This window comes from Chlorocebus sabaeus, chromosome 2 (assembly GCF_047675955.1).
Source record: "Chlorocebus sabaeus isolate Y175 chromosome 2, mChlSab1.0.hap1, whole genome shotgun sequence".
NCBI lineage: Eukaryota > Metazoa > Chordata > Mammalia > Primates > Cercopithecidae > Chlorocebus > Chlorocebus sabaeus.
Genome location: NC_132905.1, coordinates 98323065 through 98350796, shown reverse-complemented (window position 1 = coordinate 98350796; position 27732 = coordinate 98323065). Strand labels below are relative to the sequence as shown.

The 27732-nt window shown below is 56.3% G+C and overlaps 2 protein-coding genes, 2 non-coding genes and 1 pseudogene across 7 annotated transcripts in view; all 5 read right to left on the bottom strand.

Annotated features, from left to right (window-relative positions):
• Positions 1–5656: 5656 nt before the first annotated feature.
• LOC140710504 (putative uncharacterized protein LRRC3DN) lies at positions 5657–7262 on the bottom strand (annotated as a pseudogene).
• Positions 7263–7979: 717 nt separating this feature from the next.
• On the bottom strand, positions 7980–11301 carry LRRC3 (leucine rich repeat containing 3). Its single transcript, XM_007969910.3, has 2 exons — positions 11144–11301; positions 7980–10318 (listed from the first exon to the last, which is right to left on the bottom strand). Exon 2 carries the CDS (start codon positions 10170–10172, stop codon positions 9399–9401), a length of 774 nt encoding a protein of 257 aa, XP_007968101.3. The 5' UTR covers positions 10173–10318; positions 11144–11301; the 3' UTR covers positions 7980–9398.
• A 5932-nt stretch (positions 11302–17233) lies between these two features.
• Positions 17234–27732, bottom strand: part of TRPM2 (transient receptor potential cation channel subfamily M member 2) — an 86615-nt gene continuing 76116 nt past the window's right edge. For 2 of the 4 annotated variants that reach the window (XR_012090976.1, XM_007969888.3), the window contains exons 29-33: positions 23702–23788; positions 22425–22530; positions 20569–20670; positions 18917–19033; positions 17234–18229 (exon numbers count right to left, since the gene is read on the bottom strand). Coding sequence is in view for 3 of the 4 variants with exons in the window: in XM_007969888.3 (XP_007968079.3) it covers positions 18104–18229; positions 18917–19033; positions 20569–20670; positions 22425–22530; positions 23702–23788 (538 nt within the window). In the remaining variant the exon portion in view is untranslated. The remainder of the gene's footprint in view (positions 18230–18916; positions 19034–20568; positions 20671–22424; positions 22531–23701; positions 23789–27732) is intronic. The other 2 variants (XM_037984894.2, XM_073011054.1) reach the window with 1 other exon arrangement.
• On the bottom strand, positions 20627–20695 carry LOC119619510 (Z6 small nucleolar RNA). The gene has a single exon (XR_005235977.1). It is a non-coding gene; the product is annotated as a Z6 small nucleolar RNA (small nucleolar RNA).
• Positions 22411–22471, bottom strand: LOC119619509 (Z6 small nucleolar RNA). Its single transcript, XR_005235976.1, has one exon. It is a non-coding gene; the product is annotated as a Z6 small nucleolar RNA (small nucleolar RNA).

Here is a 27732-nt window from a genome sequence, read left to right as displayed (position 1 = left end):
GACAAGCTACTGAAAGGAAGAAGTCCTTATGGTATATTTATGTGACCCTGGTCTTGTGAACCAAAAATGGAGAGCACTCCTCCCTAGGCCAATTCAAGGAAGAAGCCATCTGCTCCACCACTGGTACCTAAAGCTGTGATTCTTCTTTACCCCCTGACATTCATACTTGAGGTACAATTAATTAATTTTAACTGCCATGTCAGTATTGGAAAAACTCCTATAAATTATTATGACAACCATGAACATTTTTGCATTGCCACTTTTCCCCACTAATTATGTACTATGTGTTTAATCACACATTGTACGTTTATGTATTATTGTACGTTAAATTGTGCCCTGCATGAGTATTAAGCAAGAATATGAACTGTCGTGACAACCTGTCATATGTCAGCCAGGCCAAAATCCACAAACCCAGTTCTCAAGAGTGTGAGTGTCACCCAATACAGACAATCCTTAACATTACATAGGACATGTAACTATAGATCATACATAGCACATGTAAGCCAGATCATTTCCCAACAACATGCTTATCACCTCCAAATAAACTTCTTAACTACCAAGCTTCTAGAAATTAGCCACCGTTTGGGAACAGTCCTCCTCCTTACTCCGGGACCATAAAACCTTGGGTCTTTCACCATCTGTGAAGTTCACCGGCACTTTCCCCTTCCCCGAGTCATACAGGAAAGAGGACCTGGTTAACACCGTCCACATGCCCTAGAAATAAACAAAATCAGACTGCAGGACACAAAGACTTAGACAAATCTTCAAACTGATGTCCTAGCATTGTAAAATGCCCCAGGTTAATATGGCGTGTCTATGCAATTCCAATCAAAATTCCAATGCAACCCCTTCTCTTCTCTCCCCTCCTCTGCTCACTTCCCCTCTGCTCCCGTCCCCTCCCTTGCTCCCGTCCCCTCCCTTGCTCCCGTCCCCTCCCTTGCTCCCGTCCCCTCCCTTGCTCCCGTCCCCTCCCTTGCTCCCCTCCCCTCCCTTGCTCCCCTCCCCTCCCTTGCTCCCCTCCCCTCCCTTGCTCCCCCTCCCCTCCCTTGCTCCCCTCCCCTCCCCTGTTCCCCTCCCCTTCCCTGTTCCCCTCCCCTTCCCTGTTCCCCTCCCCTTCCCTGTTCCCCTCCCCTCCCCTGCTCCCCTCCCCTCCCCTGCTCCCCTCCCCTCCCCTGCTCCCCTCCCCTCCCCTCCCCTGCTCCCCTCCCCTCCCCTCCCCTCCCCTGCTCCCCTCCCCTCCCCTCCCCTCCCCTGCTCCCTTCCCCTCCCTTCCCCTCCCTTCCCCTCCCTTCCCCTCCCTTCTCCTCTCCTTTCCTCTCCTCTCCCTCTTTTCTTTTCTGAGACAGAGTCTCGCTCTGCCACCCAGGCTGAAGTGCAATGATGTTGGCTCACTGCAACCTCCGCCTCCCAGGTTCAAGCAATTCTCCTGCCTCAGACTCCTGAGTAGCTGGGATTACAGGCATGCGCCACCATGCCCGTCTAATTTTTGTATTTTTAGCAGAGATGGGGTTTCACCATGTTGACCAAGCTGGTCTCAAACTCCTGACCTCAAGTGATCCGCCCGCCTCGGCCTCCCAAAGTGCTGGGATGACAGGCGTGAGCCACCGTGCGCTGCCAGTGCAGCCCTTTTTAATAAATGACAAGAGTCATAAGAGAATCTTAAATAATTACTAGGTAAAACTACTTAGGAAGGGATACTTGACCTCCAGGTATTAAATTACATGAAAATGCTCAGTAAACAAATCAACCTACAACTGGCATAATTTTTGGAAAGGTTTACATTACAAATGTTGGAAATAAAGATTCTAGAACTTTTTTTTTTTTTTTTTCATTTTAGGGAAAAACATTCTAAAGGTAAAACAATAGAAGTAAATGAAAACGGAACATACCTATCCAGTGTGACATATTTGTGAAATATATAGTTTTATATATTTTAAAATGTACACAAGTAGATCTGGGCTGGGCACAGTGGCTCATGCCTGTAAACCCAGCACTTTGGGAGGCTGAGGCAGGCAGATCACCAGAGGTCAGGAGTTCGAGACCAGCCTGGGCAACATGGTGAAACCCCATCTCTAGTAAAAATACAAATATTAGCCGGGCGTGGTGGCGAGTGCCTATAATCCCAGCTACTTGGGAGGCTGAGGCAGGAGAATCACTTGAACTTAGGAGGCGGAGGTTGCAGTGAGCTGAAATCGCGCCATTGCACTCCAGCCTGGGCAACAGCGTGAGACTCCATCTCAAAAATAAATAAGTCGATCTGAAACAACAGCACAAATGCTGAAGCTACGGCACACCAAGGGCTTGGTTCACTCCAGTGGCTACACCCAGGCGACAGTGGGAGGGCAGCACTTGAGCCCGGGGCCACAGGAAGCATCCATGGGAGCCCACAGGCTGTTTGATCTTTCAAGGAGACAGACCAGGCAGGCCTGAGGGGCAGGGCTGGGTCATGGTGGGCACCTGTCAGGTACAGGCTGTGGATGCCTCCTCCCGAAAGGAATCAGGGCTCCCCAGGGCCAGGGCAGGAGGGGATAAGACAAGAACCCCGTGTTCCACCCAAGAGCCACGAAGCTGCGAGGACAACCAAGGCTGGTCATAAAGACAGAGCAGACACGGAGGCGCCACTGGTCACAGACGGGACACAGTGGCTGCATTAGGAAAAGTAAGGCCACCAAATGTGTTTAGAGCCACGCAAGATGATGCTTACAACATGACTGTCACCGTTAGAGGAGGCAGCTCTTCACCCTGCCCTTGGTGAATCAAGGAGCGTAGCCGGTGACCCTCCCGCCGTCCCTCAGGAACCAGGCACACGGAGGGAGGCACGGATGCTCTTCCTGGAAGATTCTAGCTATCAAATGAAGAGGGCTCACGGACCAGCAGATCCTGCTCAACCACCTGGTGAATGAACAGTGGCTGTAAACGTCCCCAGGAGACAACTGAAGACACACAGCCCACAGGAGCGTGCGGCCAGCAAGCCCTGCGGGAAATCCAGCACGCTCACGCATTCACAGAGGTGTGTGCATGGCGCATGGGGGCTCCGGAGAATCCAGGCGGGGTGTCCCCGGGCCGGCGGCCAGGCTGCTTCAGCAGAACCACCGAGAGGGGAGCCAACAGCAGACAAATGGGGCCCATAAGCTAAGAGACCTAAGAGACCTCGGCCAGTGGCCTTGGAGGAGCACTGGGGAGACTCTGATTCCAGCCAGCCCAGAAAATACGACGAGACCGTCCGGGAGATGTGAGCTCTGAGCGAGGAAGACTCAGGAACCGCTGGAATGTCATTTTCAGGTGGATGGTGGTTTTGTGGTTATATATTTAAACAAAAAAGAGGCCGCATGTGTGAAGGGTTCCTGCTTATATTTACAGATAGGTTTTGTTTGTTTTGGTTTTGTTTTTTGTTTTTTTCTGAGGTCTGGGATTTGCTTTTACTTACTTGGAGGGAGAACATAGGCAGGTGTGAGGATGGGAAGCCGGGTCAAGCAGGCATAGATCACGGCAGGAAGCGGCGAATGGAACCCGGTACAGCACTCTCCATTTCTTCCGGGGTGTGTGAAACTCACTGTGATCAATGTTATGATTTACACATTGATCATGGGAACTAGAACACACTGGTGCATCCAGACAATGGAATATCAATGAACAGCTGCCACGCTTAACTGAGGTCTCATGTACGACGTTTCCCGAAAGAAGGAAAAACTACAGAAAACAGTGTCCTGCTTGAGACACCACCGGGTGCCAAAAGGGGAGCTGGTTCTCTGCCCTCTGAGGTGAGCAGCCTGGCTTCTGCAGCGAGGCCTTTCCCGAGGGACAGGACCTGGGATCTGCACGGCTGTCCCGTCCCTCCGCTTGGGAAAGGGCAGGGCCTGGTGGTGCTGTAGCGGGGGCTCCGTGACAGGTGGGAGTCGCTGCAGGCGGGAGGCGAGGTCTCCCCTCCCCACCCCAGGAGCTGAGGGCCAGGGCAGGCTTGGGAAGCAGGCGGGCCAGCAGGGGCCAGCAGGGGCCAGCAGGTGGGGACAGCCAAGCTGTCCTGAGGAGAGACGGGGACAGGCAGGGTGGCCAGGAGCACCAGGTAGTCAAGAGGACAGCATGGACAGGCCAGCACCTGTGACGGGCTGGGGCCTGGAGGTGGGGGCTGGGCTGTCAGGGGCCACCATGCACCAGCGGGAGGTGGATCTAGTGAGTCACAGCCCTGGAGAAGCAAATCACATCCTGACCTGGGGTGTGGAGGTCACACGGAGAATGTGTCCCCCTGGCGCGGGCACCACACCCTGCTATTGACCAAGAGCCTGCACAATGGTGGTCTCTGGAGACCCTCACCGCAGCCTGGGAGGCGACCACACAACAAGCTCCCCCCGCACCCCGGCAGTGTGGGCTGAAAGATGCTGACAGCCTCGGGGGGACAGAAGTGGGGGTACCCGGTGTGTTGACATTTGCCAGTTTCCTTGATGTAGAGACTGCTGCCATGGTCACATTCAGGCTGCCACCATGATGTCACCTGGTGCAAAAATGCCTGAAACCTTAACAGTTGGCTGTCAGGAGCTACATTTAACCATCCACTGTCATTAGCCTGCTGGAACCTGCACAAGCGGGCTCTGCACCCTCTGTGGGGCTCACGCAGGTTCTGCTCCTGTAGCCCTTCCGGGGCCACAGCTGTGGACTCACAGGTCCCTCAGCTCCATGGCACTGCAAGGTCTGGGGAAGGGAGAGGCTTGGGGTTTGGACCAGGCTGCAGAGTTGCAGACAACAGAATCCACGCTTGCTGACTGAAGCATGAAAAGCTTTACTGAGGGCTCACAGAAGGGCTGCGAGGACAGCAGAATCAGATACTGGCACAGTCCGGGCCAGCAGCATGGCCCACTCACACCTGCCTCTCCAGGTCACACAGTTCAGGATCCAAGCCCTGCGTAAACACATCTGACCGGAGAACCGAAATCCCATCGAGAACAGCTGCAGGGAGCCTGGGGTCATGGTTTTCAGCTCCTGGCCACTGCAGTCCAGGAAGGCCAGCAGACAAGACCTAAGCCAAGCCCCCACATCCCCCACGAGGGGACATGCCAGGAGCGCCCAGGACTCCGGGCCGCCCTCTGTGCTATGCGCCGTGGGGTCAACTGCCTCCCAGCCATGAGCCACACCTGATCAGAGTTCCTTAGAAGCCGGGCTCCTTGCCTTCCTGCCTTGGCTCTGGTGACCTTGGGATTTTGCAGACCCTCAGGAAGAGCTGCCCAAGACAGCAGCCCCACTCCAGACCCTGTCTGATGGGCTGTGGACATCTGCACATTCCACAGAATGTGACTAGCTGTGGAGCTCAATGTGAAATGCCCCTTTGCTGGCCGGGCCCTGCCTTCAGCCTGGACACTCGTCCCCATGTCCTGCCCAGATGAGCTCTGGGCAGAGCCAGAGTTTCCTGGCTGCTTTGGTTATGAAACACACGTCCAGGTTTAGCCCAGCCTCATCTGCGGTTTACAGCTCTCATCTACCCTCCCTGTAGGCGAGGTTGGGGGCCCCAGGTTCCCCTCCCGCGGGCAGCCCCTGCAGAGGAGGCGGGGGTCTCTTAGGGCCAGATTCCTCTTCCCCAGGGCCCTTCATGAGAAGAGGCCCCCACTCACCCACAGCTGCCAGCATGCCCCACACCCCATTGTCTGCCACGCAACCCCCAGCAGGCCCACGCCCTGCACCCCTATAGCCTCCAGCCAGCTCCTGTGGTGCCTACGCCGTGAGTGGGCCTGGGAGTCTCCCTGCCCTTGGTGGCCTTCCTGCCCCAGGGAGCCTCACCCCACCAGGGACGGCCCTGTGGATCAGGATGGTTCTGCTGGTGGCTACACTGGCTCCGGGCCCATCCCCCACTGCTGGACCCCACCCCGCACAAGGGAGCCTCTGGGCAGGCATCTGGGGCGCCAAAGTCCAACAGGAAACTAGCAGGGGGAGGGGTCCAAGCCTGGGCTCCTCTCCTAGGGTTAGGAGTTAGCTTTAGAGTTAGGGCTGGGTTGGGTTAGGGGTTAGCATGAGGGTTAGGGTGAAGGTTGGTTTAGGGGTTAGCATTGGGGTTAGGATTGGGCTGGATCAGGGGTTAGAATTAGGGTGAGGGTGAGGGTTGGGTTAGTGGTTAGCATTAGGGTTAGGGCGAGGGTTGGTTTAGGGGTTAGCATTAGGGTTAGGGTTGGGTTGGGGTTCAGGCTCTGCCTCCCGTGATGCCCAGGGAGCTTCCGGGGGTGAGGGTGGTGAACTGCCAGCATCAGGAAGCTAAGTCCCGCCCTGCCAGTCTGGCTGGAAGATTCTGGCTCCCTGGTGGCCCAGAAGTCACAGAATCCCCCCAGTTGCCTCTCCCCTCCCCCTTGCCTTGTCTCACAAGGTGCAGACCCCCACCATGTCCACACGTTGAACTGAGACACTCCCTTTGTCCCCGCCTCACCGCTGTCAACGCTGGTGGCCTGGCTGGTGTGGGGCTGAGCCCACGGCCTCTGCAGATGTGGGAAACTCTTGCAGTCAGTGCAGCATGGAGGCAGAGGGGCTGATCTGGCCTGGGCATCCCAGCGGGCAGCAGGTCCCGGGGTGCATATGCTCACATGTGGGCTGCAAAGAACTGAGGCACGGGGAGAGGTGGGGTGCTCTGGGGCCAGGCAGCGATGTCATCTCAGGGTGCTCCGCCGCCCCTCCTTCAGCAAGTGTCCATCATGGGCTCCAGGCCCCGCCAGTCAAGAGGTCACAAGATGCGACGGGAGGGGAGGACAGAGAAAGGAAGTAGAGGGGATGGGAGGGCTGTACCCCGGGAGAGCTGAGGACTTGCAAGCACCTATGGTGGGAGCTCCAATGAGCATGAAGGAGCTTTGGGGCCCCACAGTGTTGGGGTCTCTATGGCCTTCCTTAGAGGGGAGGTGTTTTCCCCTATGTCAGTGGGGCAGGGGGCACAGTAAGGCCAGGACGGTGGGCAGCTTATGGACCTGACTGAGCTCCAGTGCAAGGGACGGGACCTCTGGTGTCCTCCTGGTCCTCTCCCCATCTCCTTCCAACAGGAGGTGGGCAGGGGCCCAGCAGACCTTCACCAAGGGGAAGGCCAGATCCTGGGCTGGGGCAGCCCAGCAAATTGGGGCAGGGAGGGATGGGCCTGCCCCTGCCCTGTGCACCTCCTGAAGGGCCACGTCTGGGTGGTGTACAGGCTCTGGGCTGATTCTAGGGTAAAGGCCAATGAAGAGTCCCCTGGCAGCAGGGAAAGGGCCCCCCAAAATGTAAGATGGGACTGGCTGGCACTCACAGGACACAGGGCTGAGGAGAGGCCCTGCCTTCACCACCCAGGCCTCAGTCCACACTCTCCTTGGGAGCTGGGGTCACACATGCCGGGCAAACCCACCACAGGCACCCTGGCATGGAGAAGGGGGGGCAGGAGGACGCCAATCACCATGTGACCCCAGGCCTGCAGGCCAGGCCAGCAACAGTTCACCTGCCCCGCCTGCATCCATCAGAGAGCCAGGGATGGCACCAGTTCTTCACCCACACATCCTTATGCTATGCTTTCAGCCACTTGGCCTGTGGATAGAAACCCCCACAGGCCCAGGGCACTCTGCTGTGTCAGCTCCTGCTTCCTCCAAACAGTGGAACCGGACACTCCACCACATGCTGGCCGTGTCTGGACCATGAGGACCACACGGCCCCACACCAGCACGGGTGCACTCCCGGGAGCTGGCACTTGGTTCTAGCTCTCGCTGGAAGGGTGAGCGGCGCTGGCAGTTTCCGTGGAAGTCTCTCCTCCGAGCACGGCGACACTTGGGCAGCATGGCATGAGGGAAGCAGGCGGGGCCTGGGGCTGCCTCCATTCACACACTGGGCCGGGCTCCTCACCCACCCCACGTCTGCACGGTGGGCAGAGCAAAGCCCACCAAGCACCTCACAACACAGACGCTCTTGTGACTCACACTGCACACACCCTGGTCAGGCTCTCACCTTCCAAGTCACCTGATGCTTTCCAAACACAAACCACCCTCAACTTCCAATCATGTTTAAGCATCTGTTTAGTGAAGCATCTCTACATACCTACACTTCAGTCTACACACAATGTACACTGATCACTCATTTGCACCCCCCAAAAAATACTCAAAGTACTTTAAAATATAAACACTCATAAAAAGGACAATAAAAAATAAAATTAGGAATTACTATCATATAGGTGGAGGTAACATCTAACCTGAATGTTAAGGTAAGTAAATTGAATACTAAATTATCTCTGAGATTCCTGGCAGCAAAGGTGAAAAGAGAGAGTTCCTGTTGCTGGAGAAAATGAAGCATCCCATTGATTGGCCTTGAAACATCAATCACCAATACTCCCGGCCTTGGAAAAAGCTGTTTTATATTTTAGTAGAAAAAGCAAGGCACAGGGCCAGGCATGGTGGCTCACACCTGTAATCCCAGCACTTTGGGAGGCTGAGGCGGGTGGGTCACTTGAGGCCAGGAGTTCAAGACCAGCCTGGCCAACATGGTGAAACCCCGTCTCTGCTAAAAATATAAAAATTAGCCAGGCATGGTGGCAGGTGCCTGTAATTCCAGCTACTCAGGAGGTTGAGGCAGGAGAAGTGATTGAGCCTGGGAGGAGAAGGTTGCAGTGAGCCGAGATCACCCCAGGGCAGGGCCTTCCACAATAGGCACAGCCAGAGGGGCAGGAAGCAGGCAGGGCCCCAGATATGTGGCTGCTGTCTTCCCCTAGGCAAGCTACCTTGGACTTTTCCCAGGTCTCTCTCCATATTGTTCACCCCATTACTGGACTGAAATTTTGGCACTAGGGTTACTCAAACACTGTGAGAATAAAAAGCTTAGGGCAGTTTGTTTGAGCTACACACCCCACTTAGCTCTCTAGAAAAACCTGGTTTCTGTTACTTTGCTCTGGAAACAGGGCTCATGTTCCAATGTACCTGGAACAGTAGAACAAGGCTCATGTTTACCTACAGTGCACTTTGTAGGTAAACAAGGGCAAGCCAGGTCCTCAGCACAGGACTTATCAGTGCCTTCAGCAGGTGAACCTGAACCCGAGCCCCCTCTGGTGAACCCTCATGCTTGTGGAGCACCCCCTGTGTCCTCTGCGTGCATATCCACAGCCTGCGGGCCCTGTGTGGGAGAGGCTCGCATGGTGGAAGGAGGCGGAATGTCACGATGGACAGCCCAGGTTGAAGTCCCATTGGGATCATTTCCTGATGGTGTCACAGGCAGTCATTCTGTTTCTCTAAGCTTCAGGTTCCTCATCCGTCACACGGATGTGATGGCAAAACCATTCAGCCTGGAGGTGCGCTGTGCCCGAGGGCAACAGTGGGGAGCACGGCACACATGGCTGTGACACCTGCCTCAGGGAATAGCAAAAGCATCAGTTACCACCTACTACAGAAGTGACAGCAGCCATCGGCGGGGGTCTGCCGGAACAGGCGCTAGGGCCCTGGGCCGATGGGGTCCTTGGAGGCAGGGGCGCTGGGCAGAGACTTCAGGTACTCCAGGTGCCTCCGGGCATCCTCCTGGTTGTGGCGCACATAGTACACGACATAGGCGATCACCATGGCGAACCAGCCGAACATGGTGACCAGCATGGCCACGTCTGTGGTCCTGTGGGGGACGCTGCAGAGGCTGGCACCCGCATCCAGAGCCTGAACCAGCGGCTTCCCCACAAACTCCTCCTGCACTGAGGTGTGGCAGGCGATCTCGTCCACGGAGTCGGGGTCCAGCTTCAGCTCCCACAGGGCCTCCTGCAGGGCACACTCGCAGTGCAGGGGGTTGTGGGACAGTCGTATCTTGGCACTGAGCTTGCCCAGGGCGTCCTTGGGGATCCTCTGGATGCGGTTATAGGACAGGTCCAGCAGCCGCAGGCCCCCGGCCAGGCCCGCGAAGGTGGCGGGGCCGATGGCCTCTATGGCATTGTGAGACAGATCCAGCTCTCTGAGCCGGTGCAGGTGCTGGAAGGCCCCGTCCGGGAGGTGGGAGATCTTGTTGGCATCCAGCTTCAGGAGCACAGTGTCGGCCGGGATGTCCTGGGGGACTTCCTGCAGGCCCCGCAAGCTGCAGTAGACAGCCACAGCCCCTGCATGGTCAGGGCACCGGCAGGGCTGCGGGCAGGTGGCGCCCAGGCGCAGGCAGAAGAGGAGGAAGAGACAAGACCCCCGGGTGGAGACCAGCAGGAGGGAGGGGCCAGGCAGGCGCACTGTGCCCATCCTGAGCTGGCCTGGGAATGGGGAGATGCGCGCCTCTGCTCAGGCCTGGAGATGGAGCTCTTTTCTGCTGGCAAGGCCTTATCCAACCAGACAAGAACCCGCCATCCTGCCCCACTGGAGAAGCAGTGCACTCCACTCTGGCAGCTCTGAAAGGGAAGACGCAGGAGGGAGGGGAGAGGGAAGGAGGGTAGTCAGCACTGCCTGCTGCAGTCATCTGGGAAACGCGTCCACTGGTGGGAAGGGTGTCCAGGGCCCACTGAAGGGTCTGGGGTGGGGACCACGCCTCCTTAAACAGCTCTGCCTGTAACTTCTGGAGACTCCCAATGCGCCCGGGAGGAGCGTCCCACAAGTGCAAGGAACTGGCACTGCCAGGGGGCTCCGTGTGGCCCAGTCGGTGGTCACTGCGGTCAGCCCTGGCCACCTCCCACACCTCTGGGGACCAAAGGCCGGGTGGCGGGGTGGCGGCGGCCTGGGACCACCCAGCCCCTCCTCAGGGTGGATGCCAGGAGGACGGGGACGGCTGGAGCTTCTGCCAAACCTGGAGCGCGGGTCAAGCTGGGCACGTGGCCGGGCACCAGCGGGCGCTCGCGCGCCAGGGGCTACTCCCGCAGCCAACGCCTGGCTGACTCCGACAATCCCTAAAAACTGTAATAACCCAGCAAGCCCTTCCCTGCCAACCCTAAAGGAGCCGCGGCTCGCACCGGGCGCAGAACCGCGCCTTTTAACTGCCTGAAGAAGCGGAGAAAACGGAGAAGCCAAGCCCTGTGCGCGCGGCCCGCGTTGGGCGTGGACGGCGGGGCCGCGCGCGGAGCCGGCCGGGAGGGGCTCGGACCCCCGGGACCTCGAGCCTTTAGACCCTCCGGCCCTAGGACCCCCGGAACCTGCGACCCCCGAGACCCGAGCACTCCCAGCGGGGGGATGGTCATGGGTGGTGGGGAATCCACGCTCCCAGGGCTGGGCGGGGGCTTTACCTGCGCGGCGGCGGCCGGAGGCTGCTCTGCGCGCCGTTCCCGGGTCTCTCGGAGCCCGCCAGACCCGGTTCCACGCCTGGCGCGGCGGCGACCCCGTTGCCCCTGCGCCCGCGCACGCGACCACTGACAGGGGAGGCCGCGGCTCCGGCCTGCGCGGGCGAGGGGAGGGGCGGGGCCTGGAAGGAGGGGCGGGACGAAAGGCGGAGACTGGCTGTGTCGATTCCCGAGTGGGCGGGGAAGGGGCGGGGCATGTAAGGAGACCTGAACGGGATTCGTGGTTAGGCGGGGGCGGGGTTTGAGGGCGGGGCTTGGAAGAGATGGGGCGGGGCATAGGAGGAGCCGGTGGTGCGACTTTAGATGGAGCTGGTACTAAGACTCAGGTCGCAGGGGCTGTGGGCGGGTTGTGGGCGTGGTTGAGGCTTGCTGGGGACGAGGTTGTGGGGGCTGAGGGCGTGGTTATGGGTATGGGCGGAGCCTGCGGACAGGGAGGAGCTACGGGTCCAGCCCCTGCCCCTCTTAGTAGGCAAATTCCCTCTTCCCTCTGGCATCGGGGCTTCTGGGGCTTGAAGACCCTGGGTCTAGCGGGAAGCCCCTGCTGAGTGTCCCTCGCCTACCCCGTGGCCAGTGGGTGAGTAGGGCTAGATCTCCGCCCATCTAGGTTCCCTCCTGCCCCAGCTCTGGCGTCTGACATCCCAAGGAGGAATGCAGGGTGGGGGTATTTGAGCCGGACCTGAACCATCCTCATGATTCTCAAAAAGTAGCTTTATTGTGGTGTAATTGATAGACGGTAAGCTACACATTTTAATTTGATACGTTTTGGCACTCGGATATGCCTGTGAAACCATCACTACAATCAGTCTAGTGAATACCCTGGGTTCCCTCTTGGTCATCTCTCCCTGCCCTCCCTCATCCCCAGGCAAGCACTGATCTGCCTGCTGTCACTACAGATTACTTTGCATTTCCTGTAATTTGCACAAATGGAATCGTATATGTGCTTTTTGTGTAGCTTCTTTCGCTCAGTGCAATTATTTTTGAGATTTATCTGTGTCGTTTGGTTTGTCAATGGGTATTTCTTGTATGGCTGCGTGGTACTCCAGTGTATGAGTGTACCACAGTTTGTTTCCATTCACCTGCTCATGGGTATTTGGGTGGTTTCTGGTGTTGGCTCTTACAGATAAAGCTGATCCGAACATTGTGCACAAGTCTTTGGATGAATGCTTTTCTTTCTCTTGAATAGATGTCTAGGAGTGGAGTGGCTGGATGCCACGGTAGCCATATGTGAAACTTTTTAAGAAACTGCCAAAGCGATTGTATGGTTTTACATTCCACATCCTCCCCAGCACTTGGTATGGTTGGTCTTTTTAATTTCAGATACTCTAATAGGTGTGTGGTGACAGATGGAATTGTGGTTTTAATTTGTATTTCCCTGTTGGCCAGTGATGTTGAGCATCGTTTCATCTGTTTATTCTCCATCTCCCATGGTAAGCATTGAGTTGAAATCTTTTACTCACTTTTAATTGGGTTGTTTATTTTCTTATTATTGAGTCTGGGAGTTTGTTGTATATTCTGGATACAAGTCCTTTATCAGATATGTGATCTGTAAATGTTTTCTCTGAGCCTTTGGATTGTGTGTTCATTCTCTTAACGGGTTTTCAAAGAGCAGAAGTTTTTAACTGTGAGGAAGTGCAATTTATGTTTTTTTTTTTTTTTATGGATCCTGCTTTTGGTGTCATAAGATTTTCCTCACCTGAAGTCACAAGGGTGTTAGAGTTTTAAAGGTTTGCATTTGGGTCTATTACCTATTTTATTTGGGTTTATGTATATGATTCAATGTTTACTTTTCGTGTATGTGGATAATCAGTTTTTTCTAGACTGTTGAAAAGACTATCCTTTCTCTTGTTTGCTGAGAGTTGTTTGAATCAGGAATGAAAGTTGGATTTTGTTTTTTCTGCATCTATTGAGAATCTTTTTGCGTGATGGTCTGTTACTATGATAGCGTATACTGATTGATTTTAAAGTGTTAAATCAATCTTGTGTTCTTGGGATAAACCCCACGTGGTCATGATGTATTATCATTTTTATGTATGGTTGAATTTTTTAATGGATATACAACTGCTGTGTTTGTTGTATTCCTGAATGAATGTATGTCGTTTGTATCTCTCAAGAAATTGCCCATCTAAGTTGTTGAATTTATTAGCATAAAGTTATTCATAATATTCCCTTATCTTTTCAACATCTGTGAAGCATGAAGTGACATCACCTTTCTCATTTCTGATACTGGTAATTTGTAGCTTTTTTTTAACTGAACAATCAGAAGTTTATCAATTGTATTGATCTTCTCAAAGAAATAGTTTTTTGATTTCATTGATTGTTGCACTTTTTTTTCATCGACTTCCACTCTTACCTTTATTCTTTCTTTTGCTTTTTTTTTTTTTTTTTTTTTTTGAGGCAGAGTCTTGCTTTGTGGCCCAAGCTAAAATTCAGTGGGTGCAAACTCAGCTCACTGCAAACTCCACCTCGCGGGTTCAAGCAATTCTCCTGCCTCAGCCTCCCGAGTAGCTGGAATTACAGGCATGTGCCACCATGCCCAGCTAATTTTTGTATATTTTTAGTAGAGACAGGGTTTCACCATGTTGGCCAGGCTTTTCTCGAACTCCTGACCTCAGGTTATCCACCCACCTCAGCCTCCCAAAGTGCTGGGATTACAGGCATGAACCACTGCATCCAGCCTCTTTTGCTTACATTGGGTTTGACTTTCTATTCTTTTTTAGGTCTCTTAAGGTAGAAGCTGGAGTCACTGATCTGTGACCTTCTTTTCTAGTATAAGCATTTAGTACTATAAATTTCCCTCTAAGTTCAGCTTTAATTGCATCCCAGAAATTTTGATATACTGTATTTTTATTAAGTTTAAAATAATTTATAATTTTCCCTTTGATTTCCTTTTTGACACGTGAGTTTAGAACTATGCTATTTCATTTCCAGATACTTGGGCATTTTCCAGAGCTCTTTCTGCTGTTGATCATTAATTTAAATCCATTGTTGTCAGAGGACATCTATGTTTTGGATCCTTTTAAATTTTTTGAGACTCCTTCATGGCCCCGAATATGGTTGGCAGTTGTTGCATGTGCACTTGAATTTGTGTTCTGTTGCTCCACGAAGTGTCCTATAAACAGCAATGACTGTGTTATTTTAGTCGCCTATATTATCATCCCCTTTCTGTCTACTTGCTCTGCTAATTATTGAGAGAGAAGCCTGGGCAACAAAGTGAGACACCGTCTCTACAAAAAATCAAAACCTTAGCCATGCATAGTGGCGCATGCCTGTAATCTGAGCTACTCGGGAGGCTGAGGCAGGAGGATTTCTTGAGCCCAGGAAGTCAAGGCTGCAGTGAGCCATGATTGTGCCACTGCATTTGAGCCTGGGCAGCAGAACAAGACCCTGTCTCAAATTCTTGATAGCGGTGTCGAAACTTCTGACTGTAATTGTAGGTTTGTCTGTAATTTTTCCTTGCAGTTCTATCAGCTTTTGCTTCGTGTGTTTTGAGACCCTGCGCTCACATCGTGCATGCTCTTGACTGGTTGACTCCTGTGTCATCATGAAATGACCCTCTTTATCCCTAGACTCCGACTTGAAATCGATTCCTGCTTTCCTGTGATTAGTTTAGCATGGGATATCTTCTTTCACCTTGCTACTTTTTACCTAGTGTGTCTTATACTTACATTAGCTTCCTTGGAGATTTCCGTAGCATCAAAGTATCTGCTTTGACATATTTATTAACTCTAAAAAAGTAATAACAGCTTTTCAGTGGAGAAACCACCTTATCTATGTGACAAAGCTCGGGCTGTCAGTGGCAAGGCAGATTGGCATCATGTACCCTTGATACGACACCCTGAGAAGGATGTCACTTCTGCGATATTCCTGCCAAAAATGCATCTCCCCATTCCAATCGTGAGAACATCCCGGGCACGCCCAAACTGAGAAAAACTCTACAAAGTGACTGGTCAGTGCATTCAAAGGCAAAAAGCTCACGGAAGATGAGAGAAGACAGGAGAAGTGACAGCTAAAAGCAGTGGGGAATCCTGCAAGGCACAAAGAACATGAGCAGAGAAACTGCAGAAGCTGAGTGAGGGCAGCTGTGAAGTTGGTATGTTCAAAGCGGAAGGGATGCCAAAGGCAAACCCAAACGTTACGGTATATTTTAAATTCAGTGAATTCATGCAGTTGCCACCGAACACTGCAGTGTAGACAGGAATGAGTCCGCAGACATTACCAAGAGTGAAGGAGGCCAGGCTCGCAAAGCACACCTGGCCAGGTTCTGACCGGGGAGGTTCAGGAGCAGATGAGACTCGTGGGGGTGAGGTCGTCAAACGCATGGGGACAACAATGCGGGGGCTCCGGGGGCTGGAGATGACCGGGTGCTCGTTGTTGACATAAGAAACCCATCGGCTGCTCACACCTGAGGTGTGCGCATGACTGTGTGTTATGCCACCGTCAAGACTAGGCAGATGTGCAGCCTGCTCACTGGTCGCAGACACTTCTGGGTGTTGACTGTGTGTGCACTGACTGCTGAGTCAGCGGCACTTGCCTGAAGCCACGTGGTGAGTGCCTTCTTGGGTTCCCTGGGTTGTGTGTGTATGTGGCCTGCCCCATTTGGTGAAGACGTCAGCGGTCTCCGAGGGCCCTGCACGCAACCTGGGCCACCGTCTGCTCCAGACCACAGCCTGTGCTCTCAAAAACACCAGAAGCCGCCTCCTGCCTCCCTGGTCTGAGCCTCCCTCACGGCTGTGATTGAGTTCAGGGCTGAGCATCTCACTCTCTTATCTGCCCAGGATCCAGCCTTGTGGTCTGGGAGTAAAATGTAGCTGCTCCAGCTGGTTAATTGCTCTCCCAGCTCCGAGGGTGTCTCACTGGGGACTGGCATGGAAGGAGCTGCACTTCCCGCATCCACGGGGCTGGGATGCCATCAGGCAAATGAATAAAACATCCTGGGTGAAGGAGCCGGGGTTGCCCACCCCACACTCAGACAGGGCCGCCTCAGATGAGCCTGCCCCACTGCCATGGCTGGCCACTGGGTGCAGGCTGACCACCCTGCTGCTCTCCGGGGCCCTCTGCTGCCCCTGCCTTCACACTCGTCCCTCCTGTCCCGGCCCCTGACCCAGGATGGGGACCCTCAGACAGAGCCCCGGCCGTCTCACAGGCAGGGCAGGGGCAGCGCTGTGGGGAGGGCCAGAGCTGTCAAGGGGAATCCACAGCCCCCACCCCTTCCCTGGGTGCCACCTTCAGCTGAGTGTTTCTAGATCCCACAGACACAGAGCTGAGACCTGCCCCAGAGAGTGGGAGCTCAGCCTGGTGGTGCAGCCAGAAACAGGAGCACTGAGCACAACATGGCCCTGGCAGAGGTCTGGACCCACAGCCAGTAACTGAGGAGTCACAGGCTTTCCCTGTGGCACCTGGAGGCTGCACTGCAGGGAGAGAGGGAGCTGGAGAGGAGTGGGGTGGGCCACATCCAGTCTGCATCGTGGTTCAAACCTGCCACCTGAGCCCCTTGGGGGTGGAGGATGCTGACCACAGATGCAGCTTCCACGACCTCCCAGCCCCAACTGCCTCTGAGCTTCGAAGGGGCCTGAAGATCTACATTTTTATCAAACCCACGGTGACTCCGTCACAAAAGTTGGTGACGGGACTGACACTAAGCAGGGCATAAGGGGTCAGTTGTGTCCTTGGTGACACTGATGGGGTGAGGGGGATACCTGGGGACACGGGGTTGGCCAGAGAGCTTTGGGTCAGGGGGAAGACAAAGGCCTGCCCAGAGCAGGGTGGGTGTCACCTGCGGCCAGTGCTCAGCGGTCAGGCAGCCCCAGGCTCCATCTGGAGCCCCTGCAGGGCGCCAGGGCACATTGGCACCACTGTGCAGGGGAAGCCAAGGAGGAGGGCATGTGGATGCCGCCATCCTGGCCCGGAGGGCTTGGGGACGATGTTGGAGCCCAGGTTTAGGAAAATGAAGACTCGGCGCTGGTGGGTTGGAGAAACTGGGGGTGTAGGGCATCCACAGGCCTCAAGAAGCTCACGCGTGGATGGAGGAGAACTTCAGGCAGCCGTGACACAGCCCCCGGCCCTGGACGTGTCAAACTTTATTTGTGGAAAGCACAGAGAAGCCAGCCAGGTCTGAGATGGCAGATTTAACATCCTGGGTTTTACCACATTCCTCATCCTGAGGGCCCTGATGGTTGGCACACTTGTGAGCTGTTGACACCAAACCACAAGGTCCCCACCTCCTGCCCACACCGTCCCTCCTTCCTGCGCGTGGCCAGCACGTGGCTCCCAGGTAGTGGAGAGGGAGAGCTGCTTCGGCCCCATCCCAGGGTCCCTGGGGCTAACCCTGGCAGGGGCCCTCTGCGTCTCTTCACAGGCCTGGGCTGTGTCTGGACTCCTATCCCCCCACGGAGCTTATCCTGACAGGAGTTCAGATGGTGCCCCCGGGCCAGGCAAGGATCCGTGTTGAGTCACCTTGGAACATGGAGGCCCTCTTGGGGAGAGTGGCAGGGCCCCTTCCTCACAGGTATAGGCCCGATGGGGCCACAGGGGACCCCAACTCTCCAGGGAACTTGCCTTGGGCCGGTGAACTGCTCGGGGTTACACAGCCAGGAAGGGAGTGAACTCTGGCCAAGGGCCCAGCACAGGCCCAGCCCCTCACCTGATGCCCAAGGGTCTCAGGGGCCCCTCAACTCCAAGTGGCCTGTGCCCTGTCTTGAGCTCTCCTCCCAGGTCACCCTGACCCCGTCCAGTTCATGAGGTCGTCTGTGGCAAACTTGCGGCAGCCATGAGGGGCAGTGGGTCCACCAAACCCCATCCGGTGCAGGGCCCAGGATCAGCCTAAGTCCTGGACAGGCTCGGGAAAGAGAAGCCGCAGTTTCCGGGGGGACCACCCACGGACTGCAGCTGCCGGGCCTGAGTGCAGAGTCAGTAGTGAGCCCCAAATTCAGCTGCCACCTTCTGGAGGAGGGTCTTGTGGTTTGCATATAGTGGGATGCGCCTGTCCACCACTTGCCATCGGATGGAGGCCCCCAAGTCGCAGGCGTGCAGGTTCTGGAAGAACAAGGGCAGAGCTGACCCTCCCTGCCAGCCCTGCCTCTGCCCAGCTGAGCCCTACAGACTGCAGCCTTCGAGGGCACCCTCACTTTACTCCTCTGTGAAACAGGAGGCAGGACCCCTGTGTCAGGTGCACCAGAGATGCACTCACAAGGCCCTGAGGATCCTTCAGGGGAAGAAGATGCAGGTGCAGCTTTGCTGGGAGCTGTTTAGCCTCCATATAAAGCCCTGGGTTATCGCATTCTTTCCCATGCAGTTCTGAATTAAGAGCACGCAGGATTGATCCAAGCACTGGGAATCCACATCCCCATAAAAGGCTAAAAGCCGGCAGCAGAGGCGGCGGGGGGGCCTTGCCAGCCTCACCCCTGGATGCCATCCTCGAGGCCTCCCTGGAGGACCCAGGTCCCTGAACTACACAGGGCCTTCATAGTCGCCTGTCCAGTCCTGTCAGCTCTGGCCATCTGCAGTGGCTCCCTGGCCCCTCCCTGGTACCCCCTTTGTCACTTTCTGGGCAAGACTCTGATCCTGTAGCCTCCACTTTCTGGCCCTGGGCCCCGGGAGTATGGCCAGGTCCCTCCCTTGGACGCCCCAGAGGCACGTCCAGAATCCAGACCCCCTCCCTCCTCCCCAGAGGCCACACCCATACCCTTCCCCACCTCCCCTCCCCGGAGGCTGAGTTCATACAGAGTTCAGCCTGTTCAGTTCCACGTCGTTCTGGTCCTGGAAGTGGACGCTGACGGCCACTGTCTCGATCCAGGCATTGTCTGTGTTCCTCGGGTCGTCCATGTAGCCTTTGTACACCTGGATAGGCAGGGCAGGGTAAGCCCAACAGCAAGGGACCCCTGAGCGGTGCCCCGGCCTACCACGTGCCCTTGACCCTGCCCCAGCTCTGAGCACAGCTTCCACCACGCACAGGACCCTGGCCCAGCTCTCCCCAGCTCCCCCGAGCCTGCCTGGGCCTGCACGGCAGAGCAGCCCAATGCCGGCTTCATCCTGAACAGTCCTTGCCCTGCAGAGATCTTGGAAACATCTGCTCAGTGAAGGAAGTCAGCTTCAAAAGCCACCTGCTGTAGGAGTCCACTCCTAACAGATGTCCAGAACCCGCAAATCCAAGGAGATGGGAAGCAGATTTGGGAGTGCTGGGGATGAGCTCAGGGTGATGGAATGTTCTGGAACTGGATAGAGGTGGTGGCTGCACAATGTTGTGAAGTGCTCCACGCTGTGGCATTGATCACTTCTTTTTTGGAGACAGAGTTTCACTCTGTCACCCAGGCTGGAATACAGTGGTGCAACCTCAGCTGCCTGCGTTCAAGCAATTCTCCTGCCTCAGCCTCCCGAGTAGCTGGGATTACAGGCATGCACCACCAGGCCTGGCTAATTTTTGTATTTTTAGTCAAGACAGAGTTTCGCCATGTTGGCCAGGCTGGTCTCAAACTCCTGACCTCAAGTGATCCGCCCACCTCAGCCTCCCAAAGTGCTAAGATTACAGGCGTGAGCCAGTGCACCTAGCCCGTGTAGCCTGTTATTATAAAGAGTGTCCATGAAGGTGGCTGTAATCCCAGCACTTTGGGAGGCTGAGGTGGACAGATTGCTTGAGCCCAGGAGTTCATGACCAGCCTGGGCAACATGGCCAAACCCTGTCTCTACCAAAAATACAAAATACTAGCCCGGTGTGGTGTCTCACCCCTGTAGTCCCCACTACCTGGGAGGCCGAGGCAAGAGGATTGCTTGGGCCCAAGATCGCACCACTGCATGCCAGCCTGGGTGACAGAATAAGACCTTGTTTCCAAAACAAGTGTGCATGCATCTGTGTGAGAGAGAGCTGGAGATGGAGGCTTCCTAAGGAAACATTGAGGTTTCTAAAGAAGTAAACAAGTCCTGGTACAGTCGGTCCCCAGGCTGGGCATGCCCGTGGGAAGGGCTCTCCAGAGCTTGGGAGCCAGGGGCAGGTCTGAGGGAGGGGCTGGCTTCCCAGCACTCTTGGGCGCAGTGGTGCCCCAGGCAAGGGTGGCTGTGCGGAGGAGGGTGGCACCATGCCTCCAAGCCGCTGTCACACCCGAAAGCAGCAAGGGTCCTCAGCCCAGCCCCCTTGACTTAGGAGAAAATGGAACAGAGAGGGAGGGTGAGATGTCTGAGGGGCCTGCACACAGCTGTGCTTCCTGGTCCTCTGGGAGCTGTGCAATGTGGGGGCAGGGGCTGGGACCACCATCACCCAGTGAAGCTGGGTGGGACTGCTGTCACCCAATGGGGCTGGGGCAGGTCCCCAGTATCATGCTGTGTTCATCCTACAGCCCTGGGAACACACAGGGGGAGCAAAGCACACAGGCCAGGAATACCTCCATGCCGCGCGTTAGCAAGTTCTCAAAAGACAGCCAGTGCTCCTGCCGAAGGATCTGCTTCAGCTTCCGAGGCAGCGTCTCCCCTGGCTCCCGGGAGCCCTAGACAGACAGAGGCAGGTCAACAGGGTGCTGAAGTGGGACCTCAGGCTGCCCTGGCACCCGTCTCCACTGGCCTTCTGCCCATTGTGGGCAGCGGCCCAGCCCTGGGAGCCACAGGCAGGCAGCGTCTCGGGCTGGAGTGACATTGCCCAGAACCAGTCATCCACGTCAGCATCTGTGAGCCTGCCATGGCCTAAGCAGGGGGCACTGGGCTGCAGGCACAACCTCTGAGGAGCAGGGACAGCCCCCAGGATACCCACCCTGAGCTCAGGCTCCCTAAGGGTGACAGGGCACCCCCTCCCAGCTCACACCCAGTGCAGCAGGCTGCTGCAGTGCGTTCCCTGTTTGCATTCCTGTCTCTCCCAGTCCCACCCTGGCCTGTGCTCGGGCTGGCTGGGCTCGCAGATGCTCCCGAGCGCCACCTGCCTTAGGGACCTGACTGTAGCCTGAACCTCCTCCTCCCCACACCCATCTTTCCCGTCCTATTTGTCATTCAAAGTCCCATTGAAACACCCCTGGGTTTCTCATGAAGACTTTGCAGGCCACGTCAAGACAGTCCCACCTCAGCCCCGTGACATTCTCACCCTCAACTGTGAGTGCCCTACAGAGCCAGGAACCCAGGAGGCCCCTCAGAGCACCCCTCTCAGTGACCAGCCAGAGCTGACAGAGATGCCAGTGAGTGGAACCCCAGACCCAACCCCACGCTCCCCACATGGAGAGGCTAAAGTGCCAGAGAGCAGAGGGTGACTCATGCCCTAGGGCTGGGTGTGCGCAGGCAGAGAAGCCACTGGGTGAGAGCGGCAGGGCAGCAAGGGGACCCTGAGGCCAAAGGCCCCCTCTACTGTGAGGTTGGTTCCAGCTGTGGAGTGAGGCCCCCAACGCACTGGGACTCAGCAGCTGGGCCTGGGCTCCGGCATCCCTGTTCCTGCCCAGACGCCCTCATGGCACTGCTGCCCTGCACACAACGGTGGCACACACACCCCCACCCCAGCAGTGGCAGCCACCAGGCCATGAGCTCGGGGCCAGAGAAATGCAACAGCTTCTTGCTGAGTTGTTGTAAGTCACAGACTCCCCCTATCAGGTGCAGAAGAGAGGCCCTGAGGGGCAGGCTGTACCCCAGAGGTCCTGCACCATGGCAAGACCTGGCAGGACGAGCCTCTTCCATCCCCTGTAGTGAGGGGGCTGGACGGCTGTGGAGGCCGGGCTGGCCTGGGAGGAAACAGGAGCTGTTGGAGGCACTTGAAGAGGAAAGGCCCAGGCCATCTGTCCCGACTGTGTCCACCCCTCCCACAAGACCCTGGGGTGTGCTCCAGCCTTAGCCCCACAACCAGCCACTGCCCCTGAGCTGAGGGGCCTGTGCACACCCCTGGACCCCGCCTGTCCCTGTATGACACTGTCCTGTCTTTATGGCTTAGCAGGTTTGTGTCTGAGACACTGGTGAGGAGCTACCTCTGACCCCAACACCCTGAACCCCACAAGGGGAGCCCAGGTGGCCTCCAGCCCAGCCCATGCCTGGGACACAGTAGGTGTCCCGTTAGTGTTTATGCACCAAAAGATCCTCTGATCCTGGGTTTTTTCTAACTGCAACATGAGGAAACAGGAGGAAGAGGAGTGTCTTCTAAAGACAAAATAGGCTGGGGTCTTGAACCCTCCCTGCCCCGGGGCTGGTGTTCAGTCCGTGGGTGGAATGGATGAACGGATGAGTGACCCACACACAGCCCAGTGGACAGAGGCCCCACGAGCTGCAGCCTTACCCCAGGCAGGGCCCAGTGCTCCGAGAGAGGGAGCTTCACTACCAGCACTTCCAGCATCTTCTTTATGCTCTTCCTGCAGATGGCTCCGTCCTTGTTCCGCCTCCACCTGCAGAGGGAACGACCACAGCTGCCCCGGACCTGCTATGGCCTCCACCCTCCCCTGTGCCACGCTGGGGCTGGCCCTGGCTGGGGCGGGGCGGTGTCAGGCCCACTGCAGGCTCAAACTGTGTTCTTTTTCAAGTTCTTCATCCCCAGGGAAAAGACTGAGCCAGTAACCGCTTAGGGGATGTCCTTCCTCACTTCCATCAGCAGCTGGTAGGACTAGAAAGAGCCCCAGCCTTCATGGAGAATTTTTTAAAGATTAAAACCTTTAGAGAGGTACCTGCCCTTTGACCCAGCTTTGCAGTTTGACCACTCTTAGAAAATGCCGGTGGGAACCCAGTGGGGTGATGTGGGGTGCCGAGTGCCACCTGGGGGTGATGTGGGATACTGAGTGCTGCCCAGGGGTGATGTGAGGAGCCGAGTGCCACCCGGGCATGCCAATGAGAGACCAAAGGACAGCAGAGGGTTTGACTCGCACCCCAGGGCCATGTCTGCATGGCCCTGAGGCCAAAGGCCCCTCCGCTGGGGGAGGTCCAGGCTGTGGAGGCATAGCCCCCAGAGAGCACGGGGCACAGCAGCTGGGCCTGGGCCCCAGAATCTCATTCCTGCCCAATGTGGGCAGCAAGAGCCCCCAGCAGTTTCCTCAGGGATGGAGGCTTCTGCACCCGCACGGAAGGCGGCCTGTGCCTTGGGTGAGAGCAGTGGGCCGGCTGCTGGAGTGCAGAGGAGTGAGTCTGAGGGGGTGAGTGTGGAGCTGTGTCCCTGTCTGTGGATGGGTGTGGAGGAGTGAGTCTGAGGGGTGAGTGTGGAGCTGTTTCCCTGTCTGTGGATGGGTGTGGAGGAGTGAGCCTGTGGTGGGAGTTGAGTGTGGGGCTGTGTCCCTGTGGAGGGGGGTCCTCTAATGGGCCGGGACAGGCAGAAAAGTGAAGGCAGCCCCGGGAGAGGGGCATGGTCCTGGGATCTTCCTCCAGGGGGGAGCATGCACATTCCTGCCCCGTTTCGGGTGTATTCATGTTTATCCACAGACGCCCCTCATGTCCCCTTGATGGGCACCAAGTGCCAAGCACCAAAGCCGCCCTTCCAGCCCCTGGGCACCGGGGAGTGGCAGCAGCCCCTGGTGAAGGTGGGAGCGGCCGCGTTGCTGAGGTGCTGGTGCCTGGCAGGCGTGAACTCACTGCGTGACCATGGGGTACAGCGTGTGGTTGGGTCCAAAGCAGCTGAGGCTCCCGCGCCCACGCAGTCCCGTCCGGCCCATGGGGTTCCTGGTAGGCAGAGGGGTCAACTCAGTCCACCATCCACCACTGGGGGAGGACAGGGTGGGGAGGGCAACTGAGAGGGGACAGCGGGCGTCAGAAGCTGGTGCACAGTGGGATGGCATTCAGGCTTCTTTAGGGACCTGCTCTGGCCTACAGGGGAGGATCCCCTTGGGACCCCCAAGGAGTAAGACCAAGGCTCTGGGTTACCTTGGGGTCACCTGGTGGGGGAAGGGTCTCCCTGGGAGCAGAAGTCCAGCCACTGCAGGCCAGCGAGGGGCTAAAGTGCCACCTTCTCCCCACAGAGCGTGGAACTAGCTGACTGCTCGGGCCAGCACTTTGCATCCAAAGGCCCCAGAGCATGGTCTCCATCCTGGCAGCCTTCCGAGGGGCAGCGTGGGAGCCAGGCCAGACACCCAGAGGCCCTGCGTCCGTGTGGCCACAGAGACCCCCAGCGGAGTGTGCTAACCACAGGCAGCAGGAGCCACAGATGCTTTCCCTTGGGCCAGGCTGGTCTCCCTGACACCACGAGGTCCTATACGAAACAGCAAGTTCTAGAAATGGGCGAGTTCCTGTGAATGCACCACTAAAACAGAAGGAAGAAACGCACCGCTGCTACCATGCGGTGGGGGTGGTCTCCACGTCTACAGAAGGTCCCCAGCGGTGTCCCCACCACAGTCCCTGCCACCATCCCCACCACCAATGTCCCCGCCACCATCTCCACCACCATCCCCGCCACCAGCATCCCCGCCACAGTCCCCACCAGCGTCCCGGCCACAGTGTGGATAGTGGTATCATTCCTCCACCAATCCACTCTGACCTCCAGATCCCACCAGAGCCGTAGCCTCCGACCCACCCCTCATGGGCCTCCTCTCTGCACAGCCTGGACTCCATCATCCTGAGTCCACGCGGCCGTGCATGGCTGCCCTGGGACAGCTGACCACCTCTAGCACTGGCGGCCACCAGCCAGGCCTACGCCACCTGTGCCACCGTCCCCGACCCTGCCTGGCGTGGCAGCCTCCAGCTGGCCTCCCCGCCTCCGCCCAGCCCCTCCTCTCTGTTGCCCCCCAGCAGCCGCCCTGCTCCTGCCCAGCTGTCAGAGGCCCCAGCTCTCGTTGCACCACTGCGCGGACCTGCCTGCGTCCGTGGTGATCAGAGTCCACACCAGAACCTGCCCAGTGTGTAGGGCCCACCTGGCCGGGCCTCTCAGACAGCCCTCCCAGCTCACTCTGCGGTCTCCTCTGTGGCCGGGGGGCCTTGCGCAGTGGGGCCCAGGCAGCCTCCCCAAAGCTGCTCAGAAACCAGAGCCCCGGCCCCACCAAGCTCCAGAGCTGGCACCACATGCAGCAAGCCCCGGGGACCTCAGCGCCAAGGCTGAGGCTCACTCAGGGTTCCTGCGAGGGCCACTGCTGCCTCCCCTCAACCCCAAGCCCGTCTCTCACTCCCGTCTACCCCGCCCTTGCCAGCCACTATTCTCCTTCCTGTACTCACGCCACTGAGCGGGCAGAACCCGGAGCCAAGGCCATGGACAAATGGGGCGCCGGGCAGAGCTACACTGAGCTCCAGAAGGAGAAGGTGGTGGCAGGTCCTGCTGCTGGGAGCAAGGCTGCCTCGTCTCCCCGTAACTGCTGTTCACGCCAAGTGCGGCGCGTTGGTCAAGAAGCTCACAGAGGAGGCCGCACGCTCTGCCTGGCACGAGTCCACCCCCACAGGAAGCTCCGGGCCCCAGGGCCCTGCTGTCATCTCACTGTCCCTGCCCCTAGTCGGCCAGTGACAAAGCCAGGAGGGAGGTCGGGGCCTGACGGCTCCTACCATTAAACCACATGCACACCCGCTCCTGCCAGGAGGGAAACAAACGCTATGCACCCTTGCTTCTCAGTCAGCCTGAGTGGGCCGGGCAGCAGGGGCTTCGGACCACCACGCTGCCCTCCCCGCACCGCAGCCCCCACCCCACAGCCGAGTCTTCAGCTGCTGTCACTGTGCCCTGATCTCTGAGCCCCCGGTCATGATCTCGTCCATGCGGTTCTCAACCCCTCATCTCCCTGCTGTATGCCCGGTAGCTCCATCACGACGTCAAGGCATAGGCCCGTCCACAAACCTACCCACACAACCCCAAAGCTCGAAAACAGCGACACTCCAGCTGCAGCAATCACATGTTCATTCACTCATCCACTCACAGCTCCAGAAATGCAGGTGGGTTGTGGGGTGGAGAGCTGGCCTTTGGGTTGAACAAGGCAGAATCCTTGCTGACCTGACCTCAATCCATTTCAGAAAGAGCGGGCAAGACAAGCCCAAGTGGAGTGGATTCAAAAGAGGAAGGGACGAGCTGGCAGGGGCCAAGGAGACAGCGTGTTTAAAGAGTTATGTCCGCAGGAGCAACGCAAGAGGGCAGGACGACCCGGACGCAGGAGGAGCAGTATGCTCAGGATGAGGTCCTTGAGAGGCAATGGGAGACGGGTCTAGCACAAAGGTGCACTGGGGTGAACAATGCCCACAAATTTATGTCCTTCCCAGAACCTCAGAATCTGGCCTTGTTCAGAAATAGTGTCTGCAGGTTTAATTAGTTAAGATGAAGCTACACTGAAATAGGGTTGGCCCCAAACCCAGTATGATTTATAATCCTGAGAACAGAAGAGGCACAGACACATGCAGGGAGAGGCCATGTGGCTAGGGGGCAGAGATCAGGGTGATGCATCCACAAGCCAAGGAATGCAAAGGGCTGCCAGGAACACCAGGAGATGGAGAGGCAGGAAGGGGTCTCCCCTCAAGTCCTCAGAGGGAGTGTGGCCCTTGATTTCAGACTCCTGGCCCTCAGAACTGTGAGATAATCCATTTCTGTTAAGCCCCCCAGTTTGTGGTACTTAGTTACAACAGCCCCAGCAAACTAATACAGTGAGGGGGCTGGCCCCAGACGGACGTGGGGGACAGTCACTCCTGTACCAGAAAGGGCATCTGAGTGTGTGAGTGACTTGAGTCAGACAAGTTCACACAGGCTGCTGTTGTGAATGGGCCAAGAGGATTAGGGTTAAGGTTAGGGATTGGGGTTAGGGTTAGGGTTAGAGTTAGGGTTAGGGGTTGGGGTTAGGGTTAGAGTTAGGGGTTAGGTTAGGGTTACAGGCAAGCAGCTGCAACAACCCAGGGTAGAGACTGGGGCCACGGAGGACATTTCAATTTCAAGAATCAGTGTGTTGCCAATCCCACTCCAACAAAAGTGCAATAAAATTAGGAAGTGATAACAAAGAATGGCTTAAAAACTGTAAATAGCGGACAAGGCATAGTGACTCAGGCCTGTAATCCCAGCACATTGGGAGGCCAAGGCAGGTAGATCCCCAGGTAAGGAGTTCAAGACCTGCCTCACCATCATGGTGAAATGCCATCTCTATTAAAAATACAAAAAGAATTAGCTGGCATGGTGGCACATGCCTGTAATTCCAGTGATTCGGGAGGCTGAAGCAGAAGAATTGCTTGAACTGGGACCCTGTAGGCAGAGTTTGCAGTGAGCCAGGATTGCACCACTGCACTCTAGCCTGGGCTACAGAGTGAGACTCTTTCTCAAGATTAAAAAAACGAAACATACATCACTAAATAATCACATGAAGATTATGCTGGGTGTGGTGGCTCACACCTGTAATTCCCAGCACTTGGGGAGGCAGAGGCAGGAGGATTGCTTGAGCCCAGGAGCTTAAGACCTACCTGGGTAATAGAGTGAGACCGCATTCTCCACAAAAAGAAAAAAAAGAGCAAAACAAAAGTGTAAAATGAAGATTATAATGAAATTTATAAAGTAAAAAATAAAATCTCTACACATCAAAACTTAAGGGATACAGCCTACCAGGTCTTAGAGAGAATTTATAGTCTTAGGTACCCTTATTAGAAAACCGGGAAAATTGAATAAAAATGAGCTCTAACACATAAATCAAGAGCAAATCCATAAGAAGTAGAAAGGAAGGAAA